Here is an 11928-nt window from a genome sequence, read left to right on the forward strand (position 1 = left end):
TTTTTTTTTTTTTAATAACCAGTTTTTACCAGCCTTCACCGCCCCATCAGTCTATTTATTATTATAAATGCAAATTTACTTCTGTCACTTATTTTATCCTATTACTAAGATTTTAAAGTCATGCAACATTGAAACAACATGCGAGTTAATTTTTATATATAAATGAACAGTCTTTTTAAAATGGACACATTTTTCTTTATTGCATTGAGTTAACAGTCAAATACAGAGCTTAAAGGTTTAGACCATCTGAGAAGGAACTACTAATAATACATTTAATAATAATGAATCATTATTAAGCATACATTGCACACATTGTATCTGTATGTCTAAGCATACATTGTGTCTGTTCTTTGACCATAGGCACTGAAAAACAACCTCATCATGACATGTTTAAGAATAGTGATCTGTTGTGTAAATAATGTTTAACATTTGAAAATCTTATTCAAAATTGTTTTTCACATTTTACATCTACTACATATAAAGAAACCCACATGTTTCTTTGTTAGCCAAACTCTGTTCTCCTGTCGCTTACCGAAATTAATATCCTCTGAGTTTCATTAAAGTTAATATCTCAATAATTTAACAACACTCTTTAATGTTGACAGTTCTCTGATGTGTATTAATAGTAACATGGCATGTAGGTTAACAAATAACATGTTATCGTTAAGTATGTTTACTGTTTAAAATTATACTCAAAAAACGATATTGTAGATCACATAAATATTACATTCATTAAATGTTACTATGACAAGTACAGAAGTAATTGCTTTATGAATGTAACTCAAATTGAAAAGACAAGGAAAGTTGTGTGAAAGTAAGCATGGAATAAAGCATTGCAAAATGAGGTGAGTGTCTGAGATATGTATTGTCTCTGGATGAGAACAGCCTCCATGTATTTCCAGTTCATACAATGATCAGCTACTGTACCAGTGACTTCAGCTCTCTCGTCCAGTCTGAAACAGACAGTGACTTTACATGATGATCAATATATGTGGAAACATCACAAAAGCAAATCAAAGCCATACTATAACATTGGGGATAATGAGACACATGATTTCTTATCTAAATGTAAAAATAATATTCTTGGAGTAGCTGCTGACCTATGTCCAAGAAGACTGCATCAGAACAATACTTTAAGGTTTATGCACCGTTATATATAACAGATTACAAATTAGATTGATTACAATATTGACATTTTCACTGCAAAGAAATTGTTTTCAGTTGCCTATGTATGTGACTTATTTAGGTAACAGAAACACTGGCTACATACAAACTAAACTTCTTATAAATGACACAGGATAGCTAGCCTATAGCTATATTTATTAGGCGGCATATATATTTGTTTCAAGCATTGTCTTGAATACATTTGAGTAATCGTCACCAGTAGCCTAACTTAGCTAATCATACTATTCAAACAGCAATTAATGCCCCACAAATTAAATGTATAAAATGCTAAACACATAAATATAATTAAGAAACTATATATCCCAAGGTTAGCATAGGTTATTTGCTTATTGTTTTTCTGTGTGCCTGCAATCAATCAAGCAAATCAGCTTACAGACGATTAATATTACACAAACTGCATTGTTTTTGACACTGTTACAATGCTTCAGTGCTTAACATAGACACTTTGTTACCTTTTCAAAATAATCCAAGTAGCTATTTGAGGAGCGTGCACTGATTAGGAAACTAATGAATGTTCATGTAAACTCTACCCACGGGAACTCAAGCACTTTGTTGCGTCGTGCAGCTCTCGTCCTGTCTGTGTAACTTATGCCTAGTTGAAACAGTGGCGTTCTAATCAATTTTACAGAAAATATACTTTAAAACAACGGAGACCGCTTAGACAAATGTATCATGTGCTGAGAATGCTAACCTTACATATAAACACAAAATCATTCATGTTTAAGAATCACTTATCTCAGGGCGATTCATGATCAGGGTCAGAGAGTGGCAACCTCTTGAACCACCACCACGCTCATGCTGGAAAACTTCTGCAGTCCCCAATGTGCCAAAATGCTCTGTTCGACTTTTCTGAGATCATCTACTCTTCCCTGTGGATGACCTGTGACTTACTTTCTGTAAGATCTGAATTTTTGAGCTTGAATTTTTGACATTGAATTTTAGAAAACTGAATTTGAAGTTCCGAATTTCTTTATCTTGAAAACTTGATTCTGAATTTTTTTTAAACTGAATATTTGCAGTATAAGAATTCAGAACAACAACAAAAAACTAGCTGTTTGAAAATACATGTCTATAAAATTCAGCCATAAAAACATTTCAGTTTGTTAAATTTCAAATGTTCAATATTTGTAAAAAAAAAAAAAAAAAATAGAACTATTTAAACTACCACCTAAAATTCAAGATTACAAGATTAAATTGTTAGATTACACATGCAAATAATTCAAATTTACAAAATTCAAATTCAAATCAATTTGTCATAATAATAGCTCCATAGGCCACGTAGAAAAGCCTTTATGAATGAAGAAACAACATAAAATCAGAACTGTGTTATAGAAATTTCTGTACATTAAAGAATTAGTTCACCCAATAATAAAAATGATGTCATTAATTAAAAGGAATAGTTCACCCAAAAATCATAATTATGTCATTAATAACTCACCCTCATGTCATTCCAAACCCGTAAGACCTCCGTTTTGGAACACAGTTTAAGATATTTTAGATTAACTCTGAGAGCTCTCAGCCCCTCCATTGAAGATGTGTGTACAGTCTACTGTCCATGTCTAAAGAGGTAAGAAAAACATCAAAGTAGTCCATGTGACATCAGAAGGTCAGTTTGTTGAAGCATAGAAAAAAAAAAAAACATGTTGGTCCAAAAATAGCAAAAACTACGACTTTATTCAGCATTGTCTTCTCTTCCGTGTTTGTTGTGAGAGAGTTCAAAACAAAGCAGTTTGTGATATCTGGTTCGCGAAGGAATCATTCGATGTAACCGGATCTTCTTGAACCAGTTCACCAAATCGAATTGAACCATTTAAACGGTTCGCATCTCCAATACGCATTAATCCACAAATTACTTAAGCTGTTAACTTTTTTAATGTGTCTGACAGTCCCTCTGAGTTCAAACAAACCAATATCCCGGAGTAATTCATTTACTCAAACAGTACACTGACTGAACTGATGTGAAGAGAGAACTGAAGATGAACACCGAGCCGAGCCAGATAACGAACAAAAGATTGACTCGTTCTCGATTCAAGAACCTGTTGCATCGGTTTTCAGTTCACCAGTAGTTCTTTCGGACAGTTCGATTCAATAAACCAGTTAAAAGAAAATGGTTCACCAGTTCTTTTGCACTCGACGTAATGGCGTCATTGGCGATGATTGCCATTGATTCAATCCTTCGGTTTACCCGCGCTCATAACATTAGCACAGAATCAGTTCAGAATCAATCACCAAAAGGATCTGTTCGGTTCAGACGCTCTGTGTGTCGGTCTGCTTCACGCTGAATCACACATGCGCAGTATCATCAGCTCCTCGGTTCTCGAATCGGACACGTCTGACAGAAACGGTTCTTGACTCGTGAACAAGTCATTATCTGTCTCGGCTCGGTGTTCATCTTCAGTTCTCTCTTCACAGCAGTTCATCAGTGTACTGTTTGAGTAAATTAATTACTCCGGGATATTGGTTTGTTTTAACTCAGAGGGAGTCTAAGCCACATTAAACAAGTTATCAGCTTAGGTCATTTGTGGATTAATGCGTATTGGAGACGTGAACTGTTTTAAATGGTTCAGTTCGATTTGGTGAACTGGTTCAAAAAGATCCGGTTACATCTAATGATTCGTTCACGGACCGGATATCACAAACTGCTTTGTTTTGAACTGTCTTACTACAGACACGGAAGAGAAGACAATGCTGAATAAATTCACGGTTTTTGTTATTTTTGGACCAAAATGTTTTTTTCGATGCTTCAAAAATATCTATCTGACCCTTTGATGTCACATGGACTACTTTGATGATGTTTTTCTTACCTTTCTGGACATGGACAGTAGACCGTACACACAGCTTCAATGGAGGGACTGAGAGCTCTCGGACTAAATCTAAAATATCTTAAACTGTGTTCAGAAGATAAACGGAGATCTTACAGGTTTGGAACGACATGAGGGTGAGTTATTAATGACATAATTTAGATTTTTAGGTGAACTATCCCTTTAAGTAATAAGACATTTGCTATTTTCACAATGACATTGAAGATTTGTTTTTTTTTTTTTTGTCTACAAGGGAAGAGAGTTAAGTCTTTTGTAGGAAAACCTCAGCTAAAACACCTACCATTTAATTTTCATAAACAGGTTCATTCAATTCATCATTGCAAGCTTTGTGCCGGTCATGATGAGGTCCAGAATGATTGACCTTTGCCATTAAATAAAAAAAGAATAGGTAGAGAATAAATAATGTCTGTAATCATCTCAAGAGATAAAGCCACAAATTCAGACTTTCAGTCTTTGAGTTCAATTACCTGATCAGTAAATTACTAATAATCAAATTAATATCCTCACCTGAGCTTTATTTCTCTTTTTCATCCACCTGGATCCGCTTTAAAGACAATGATTTGATACAATTACAGCCGATCACATTTTATTTGATGTTAGTTTAGACATGTGATCAGTATCACACACACACACACACACACACACACCTTACCAAATCATCATTGTTATGATAACTGCAGCTCCAAGAACCACTCCAGCAGATATGTACAAAATCACCAGACGTCCTGCCACAGGGACAAGAGAGTAAGACATCTGGACTGATTCACTTCAGAAAGAGTAATATAAATATATGACCTGCTCTACCTTTAACAGTGACAGTAACAGCGTCTGATCTCTGAGATCCATGTTGATTGTGAGCCTCACAGTAGAAGCGTCCACTCTGTAGTGCACTGAAACTCTGTCCAGATCCAACAGCTGAGCTTTGATTCTCCTTAAACCAGCTGAAGTTCAGAGCAGGAGGGTTTGAATCACTGCTGCAGATCAGAGTCACTGAATCTCCCTCCACTATTACACCTGATCCAGTTATAGACACAGAGACGTTCCTGGGAGGATCTAAAACAGACAAAAAAAAAAAAAAAAAAAAAAAAAAAAAAAAAAAGTAAAGTTACAAATATAAAACCTTTTTTTATAAGTCCTAATGAATCTGTACTCACAGGTGACAGTGAGCTGAGCAGCAGGAGAGATGTAAGTGTGTCCATGTAGAGCACAGCTGTATCTGCCTGCATCCTCTCTTCTGACTGACTGCAGCAGGAGTTGATTGTTTCTGTCTCTTCTCTCAGTTAATGGCTGTGAGTTTCTGTACCAGATGAATGTTGCTCTGTCAGTCAGAGTGCAGCTGCTTTTACATGTCAGACGGACATTATGACCCTCTGTCACTCTCTCAGGAGCCTCCACCTGAAGATCTGAACACAACACACACATTATATCTAGTGCTGCTGTCATACACTGATTATTATTCAACATAATGCACAGAAGAAGAGCTCAGCCTCATGAAAGTCACCTGTGACAGTAAGAGTCACTCCTGGTTTACCAGTCCATTTTCCTTTTGTTTCATTAGTGATGAATCTGAAACAGTACATGTGTTGGTCGTTCTGTGTCACATGACTCAGTCTGATGGCGCAGTTCTGCTGTTTGTCTCCCAGATACTGAAGCCTCTGACTGTATTCAGGATCCTTAGACAGATCCAGAGATCTAGATTTTTTGGTCCAGAACACTTTCTCAATCTTATATCCAGTAGGGTATGTATAAGTGCAGCTCATTATCACTGATGAGGTCTTTAGTGCACAGATGTGTGAAGGACTGTAACTCACACCCCAACCTTCACTGAAAACATCTGAAATGAGTTTTTATTTTTTTTTTATTTAAACAAATACTACAATTAATATCAATATCTGTTAAGTAAAACAACATTTAGGATAATTTTGGCATTACATTAATAAGGAAATCACTGGATAGATATAACAAAGACACACTTCATGTGGGACTTCATGCTGGTGGTAGGAACATATCTTTTGTCATTCCTTTTTTGATATAGTCAATGTAACTAAATTAACACGTTAAACACTCTTGAGGCATGAACAGCATGCTGTACTATTACAGACTGACGAAAATAAAAGCACATACAAGTGTCTGAAAACTCACTGTGAATCATGAGGAGAAAGATCACAGGAAGAGGAGGAGCCATTCTGACTGACATCACCATAGCAACAACTACAACACAGCAATTACAACATTCCAGCATGATTGAGATGAAGCTGTGAGATGGATATTTAACAAGAAATATACTTTTCATTCTTTCTAACTCAAATTTTCATGTTCTTTGTAATTATTTTTGAAATATACAGGGGCGGAGCCAAGAGGTGGCCACCACTGACCTAGCTTGGTCATCCTGCTCAAATCTGCAGGTTTTGTCGCCTTTTTCTTGATGAGAAATGCATGTATTAAGATGCAGAACCAGAGTATTTCTTAGCATCCACATCAAACAGGAGACTTTTCAGACGTGCACTTCGCCTCAGTGCGAGGCGTGTGTCAAATGAGTGCAGACAAAGTTCAGCAGCCAACTGAGCTTCAGAAGAACAACAGTGAACTGTGGTGTGATGAGATGTTGTTAGGCTGTATGTCAGTAAAACAAACTTTGCTGTCCTGTCCACCATCTTACTGTGCTAACAACACACTCTTCAACAGTACGCAAATATTCGGCCCACTCTCTGATTGCGTCATCATAAATAAGCACACAAGAAACTATGAGCATACAACGTAGTTCTGTCGTCAGTTAACGGGTTACTTCACCCCAAAATGAAAACTGTGTCATTATTCTCTTACTCCCATGTCGTTCCAAACATTTAAAAGCTCTGTTTGCCTTCAGAACACAATGTAATATATTTTGGATGAAAACCAAAATGACACTGTCCCATACACTTATAGTAAATACTACACAATTTCTACACATCAAGTAAATAAGAGTCAAGGTCCAGAAAAGGTATGAAAGTCATCATGATACTTTATCTGCCATCAGATGTGCAATCTGGGTTATATGAAGCAATGGTAACATTTTTTGTTAGTGAGGAAAACTAAAATAACTACTTAATTCAACAATTCCTTTGTCAACAGTCTCCTCTGTGTCTTTCCATATGTTGCTGACATGAGGATAAGTCATTAATGACAACATTTTCATTTTGGGGTGGAGTATTCCTTTAAGTTATGAAATTACCAAAAAGGTGATTATTGCTGCACACTGCATGCACGTATGTATGTGTTGCATTTCAGAACATCTCTCAAATACATGTAGTAAAATATATTCTGCAATTCCAGGTACAAAAATAAGGCGGTGGCTGATATGTATTTTTTTTTTTTTTTAATGTGGGAAACATAAACAAAAGTAAATGTTACCACAGTGCAATTATAGTAGAAAATATGCAACAACAAAAAAATGTCTCCATTCATTTGAAAAGTACAAACGAAAATTAAATGTATAAAAGACTCATTTTACATTCTGGTATTCATGTTCTGTTGACTTCTGGCCTTTTTCACATTCTTATCACTATCTGCATGTGTCATCCACGAGTAAGCAGTGTAGTAGAACAAGCTTTTGTGGGTTTTGAGAACCAGAACCAAGCTGACTGAGCAATAAAGCTATAGTGAGCCCCTTTATTTAAATACCTGGAGGTGTGGAATAATACAAACATGGTCAGGTTCACTCAGTATTACTTGATATAATACTTCACAAATGTCTCAATTACAATTAAGTAGAAACTAATTGTACTTTATAGTCAAACACAACTTTATATTGAAATATTGACGATTTCTGTTCCACTCCAGACTGGTTTGCTGGCCCCTCCCTTCCACCTCTATGAAAACATCCTGGCTCCACCACTGGAAATATACTAGCAAATTCTGAGTGAAAATAGTTTCAAAGGAAACCCTACACCATTTTTTTTTTTCAGTCTAGTAACATTAATAATAAATAAAAATAAATAAATAAATAAGTTCATACCTTAGCGCAGGACACCTCATCAGTTGAAAGGAAATGATACATGAGGCATAAGGAAGGTTTATCAGCCTCATTTATAACTAGAGCTGCATCATTTCCTCCTCATTTCCTGTCTTAGTTAAAACATGTTTGTTTACCTCTAGTAATGTAAAATGCTACATAAAACATATATATATTTCTATAGAATTATATTCTATATAATATTGAGGCATAACATTTCGTTACACTGTATGTCCAAGTGTAGCAGAATTACAATAAAGCTCAACTTGAACAGCTCAGTTTGTTATTATTTTTTTTTTTTTCAGCATGGCTTAAAATAGTCACCAAATTATCACTTCTTCATATTTGTTATTATATTTTGTGTCAATCTATTAATAGGCAAAACATGACAGTGACTGTGTAGATGTTAACTGGTAGGCCTGGTTCACACCGGACGCCGAAGTGACGCGGAAGCGGCATGGAACGGAGGCCGCTTCCTTTCGGCACCCATGTTAACCCATGTTAACCTATGGTGTCGTTCACACCAGACGCAGAACGTCCGATTTGAGAACCGAGGAGCTGATGATACTGCGCATGTGTGATTCAGTGTGAAGCAGACCGACACACAGAGCACCTGAACTGAACTGATTATTTTGGTGATTGATTCTGAACTGTTTCTGTGCTAATGTTATGAGCCCAGGTAAACCGAAGGCTTGAATAACGGGCTCTCTTCGCCTATGACATCATTATGTCCAGTGCAAAAGCGCAAAAGAACCAGTGATACATTTTTTTCAACCGGTTTATTGAATCAAACTGTCTGAAAGAACCAGTTCGCGGAAAAGAACCGAACTTCCCATCACTACTGGTGATCCGAAAATCAATATAACCAGTTCTTGACTCGAGAACGAGTCAATCTTTTGTTCGTTATCTGGCTCGGCTCGGTGTTCATCTTCAGTTCTCTCTTCACAGCAGTTCAGTCAGTGTACTGTTTGAGTAAATGAATTACTCCGGGATATTGGTTTGTTTGAACTCAGAGGGAGTGTCAGCCACATTAAAAAAGTTAACAGCTTAATTCATTTGTTGATTCATGAGTATTGGAGACGCGGAACGCTTCAAACGATTCAGTTTGATTTTGTGAACTGGTTCAAGAAGATCTGGTTACATCGAGTGATTCGTTCTCGAATCGGATATCACTACACTGCAGTGAACTCTCTCACAACAAACACGGAAGGGAATACAATGTTGAATAAAGTCATAGTTTTTGCTATTTTTGGACCAAATTTTATTTTTGATACTTTAACCAATTCTAACTGACCCTCTGATGTCACATGGACTACTTTGATGATGTTTTTCTTACCTTTCTGGACATGGACAGTAGACCGTACACACAGCTTCAATGGAGGGACTGAGAGCTCTCGGACTAAATCTAAAATATCTTAAACTGTGTTCAGAAGATAAACGGAGATCTTACAGGTTTGGAACGACATGAGGGTGAGTTATTAATGACATAATTTAGATTTTTAGGTGAACTATCCCTTTAAGTAATAAGACATTTGCTATTTTCACAATGACATTGAAGATTTGTTTTTTTTTTTTTTTGTCTACAAGGGAAGAGAGTTAAGTCTTTTGTAGGAAAACCTCAGCTAAAACACCTACCATTTAATTTTCATAAACAGGTTCATTCAATTCATCATTGCAAGCTTTGTGCCGGTCATGATGAGGTCCAGAATGATTGACCTTTGCCATTAAATAAAAAAAGAATAGGTAGAGAATAAATAATGTCTGTAATCATCTCAAGAGATAAAGCCACAAATTCAGACTTTCAGTCTTTGAGTTCAATTACCTGATCAGTAAATTACTAATAATCAAATTAATATCCTCACCTGAGCTTTATTTCTCTTTTTCATCCACCTGGATCCGCTTTAAAGACAATGATTTGATACAATTACAGCCGATCACATTTTATTTGATGTTAGTTTAGACATGTGATCAGTATCACACACACACACACACACACACACACCTTACCAAATCATCATTGTTATGATAACTGCAGCTCCAAGAACCACTCCAGCAGATATGTACAAAATCACCAGACGTCCTGCCACAGGGACAAGAGAGTAAGACATCTGGACTGATTCACTTCAGAAAGAGTAATATAAATATATGACCTGCTCTACCTTTAACAGTGACAGTAACAGCGTCTGATCTCTGAGATCCATGTTGATTGTGAGCCTCACAGTAGAAGCGTCCACTCTGTAGTGCACTGAAACTCTGTCCAGATCCAACAGCTGAGCTTTGATTCTCCTTAAACCAGCTGAAGTTCAGAGCAGGAGGGTTTGAATCACTGCTGCAGATCAGAGTCACTGAATCTCCCTCCACTATTACACCTGATCCAGTTATAGACACAGAGACGTTCCTGGGAGGATCTAAAACAGACAAAAAAAAAAAAAAAAAAAAAAAAAAAAAAAAAAAAAGTAAAGTTACAAATATAAAACCTTTTTTTATAAGTCCTAATGAATCTGTACTCACAGGTGACAGTGAGCTGAGCAGCAGGAGAGATGTAAGTGTGTCCATGTAGAGCACAGCTGTATCTGCCTGCATCCTCTCTTCTGACTGACTGCAGCAGGAGTTGATTGTTTCTGTCTCTTCTCTCAGTTAATGGCTGTGAGTTTCTGTACCAGATGAATGTTGCTCTGTCAGTCAGAGTGCAGCTGCTTTTACATGTCAGACGGACATTATGACCCTCTGTCACTCTCTCAGGAGCCTCCACCTGAAGATCTGAACACAACACACACATTATATCTAGTGCTGCTGTCATACACTGATTATTATTCAACATAATGCACAGAAGAAGAGCTCAGCCTCATGAAAGTCACCTGTGACAGTAAGAGTCACTCCTGGTTTACCAGTCCATTTTCCTTTTGTTTCATTAGTGATGAATCTGAAACAGTACATGTGTTGGTCGTTCTGTGTCACATGACTCAGTCTGATGGCGCAGTTCTGCTGTTTGTCTCCCAGATACTGAAGCCTCTGACTGTATTCAGGATCCTTAGACAGATCCAGAGATCTAGATTTTTTGGTCCAGAACACTTTCTCAATCTTATATCCAGTAGGGTATGTATAAGTGCAGCTCATTATCACTGATGAGGTCTTTAGTGCACAGATGTGTGAAGGACTGTAACTCACACCCCAACCTTCACTGAAAACATCTGAAATGAGTTTTTATTTTTTTTTTATTTAAACAAATACTACAATTAATATCAATATCTGTTAAGTAAAACAACATTTAGGATAATTTTGGCATTACATTAATAAGGAAATCACTGGATAGATATAACAAAGACACACTTCATGTGGGACTTCATGCTGGTGGTAGGAACATATCTTTTGTCATTCCTTTTTTGATATAGTCAATGTAACTAAATTAACACGTTAAACACTCTTGAGGCATGAACAGCATGCTGTACTATTACAGACTGACGAAAATAAAAGCACATACAAGTGTCTGAAAACTCACTGTGAATCATGAGGAGAAAGATCACAGGAAGAGGAGGAGCCATTCTGACTGACATCACCATAGCAACAACTACAACACAGCAATTACAACATTCCAGCATGATTGAGATGAAGCTGTGAGATGGATATTTAACAAGAAATATACTTTTCATTCTTTCTAACTCAAATTTTCATGTTCTTTGTAATTATTTTTGAAATATACAGGGGCGGAGCCAAGAGGTGGCCACCACTGACCTAGCTTGGTCATCCTGCTCAAATCTGCAGGTTTTGTCGCCTTTTTCTTGATGAGAAATGCATGTATTAAGATGCAGAACCAGAGTATTTCTTAGCATCCACATCAAACAGGAGACTTTTCAGACGTGCACTTCGCCTCAGTGCGAGGCGTGTGTCAAATGAGTGCAGACAAAGTTCAGCAGCCAACTGAGCTTCAGA

The 11928-nt window shown here is 36.7% G+C and overlaps 2 protein-coding genes across 2 annotated transcripts; both read right to left on the reverse strand.

Annotated features, from left to right (window-relative positions):
* Nucleotides 1-4655: 4655 nt before the first annotated feature.
* On the reverse strand, nucleotides 4656-6249 carry LOC113108795 (B-cell receptor CD22-like). The gene is made up of 5 exons (XM_026272123.1): nucleotides 6150-6249; nucleotides 5509-5841; nucleotides 5162-5410; nucleotides 4812-5060; nucleotides 4656-4732 (listed from the first exon to the last, which is right to left on the reverse strand). The coding sequence occupies exons 1-5, from the start codon at nucleotides 6247-6249 to the stop codon at nucleotides 4656-4658; spliced, it is 1008 nt and encodes a 335-aa protein (XP_026127908.1).
* A 3752-nt stretch (nucleotides 6250-10001) lies between these two features.
* Nucleotides 10002-11597, reverse strand: LOC113108803 (B-cell receptor CD22-like). The gene is made up of 5 exons (XM_026272136.1): nucleotides 11498-11597; nucleotides 10857-11189; nucleotides 10510-10758; nucleotides 10158-10406; nucleotides 10002-10078 (listed from the first exon to the last, which is right to left on the reverse strand). The coding sequence occupies exons 1-5, from the start codon at nucleotides 11595-11597 to the stop codon at nucleotides 10002-10004; spliced, it is 1008 nt and encodes a 335-aa protein (XP_026127921.1).
* Between the last annotated feature and the right edge of the window lie 331 nt (nucleotides 11598-11928).

The sequence above is a fragment of the Carassius auratus genome, chromosome 1 (genome assembly GCF_003368295.1).
Source record: "Carassius auratus strain Wakin chromosome 1, ASM336829v1, whole genome shotgun sequence".
Classification (NCBI taxonomy): Eukaryota; Metazoa; Chordata; class Actinopteri; order Cypriniformes; family Cyprinidae; genus Carassius; species Carassius auratus.

What these genes read in the sequence shown, in the direction of transcription:
- LOC113108803 (XM_026272136.1), bottom strand. Translation starts at nt 11,597, where the DNA reads ATGCTGGAATGTTGTAATTGCTGTGTTGTAGTTGTTGCTATGGTGATG. An exon ending in CTTTCTCCTCATGATTCACA is followed by an intron (nt 11,190 to 11,497) that starts GTGAGTTTTCAG and finishes AACTCATTTCAG; the next exon opens with ATGTTTTCAGTGAAGGTTGG. An exon ending in AGTGACTCTTACTGTCACAG is followed by an intron (nt 10,759 to 10,856) that starts GTGACTTTCATG and finishes TGTTGTGTTCAG; the next exon opens with ATCTTCAGGTGGAGGCTCCT.
- LOC113108795 (XM_026272123.1), bottom strand. Translation starts at nt 6,249, where the DNA reads ATGCTGGAATGTTGTAATTGCTGTGTTGTAGTTGTTGCTATGGTGATG. An exon ending in AGTGACTCTTACTGTCACAG is followed by an intron (nt 5,411 to 5,508) that starts GTGACTTTCATG and finishes TGTTGTGTTCAG; the next exon opens with ATCTTCAGGTGGAGGCTCCT. An exon ending in TGTTACTGTCACTGTTAAAG is followed by an intron (nt 4,733 to 4,811) that starts GTAGAGCAGGTC and finishes TCCCTGTGGCAG; the next exon opens with GACGTCTGGTGATTTTGTAC.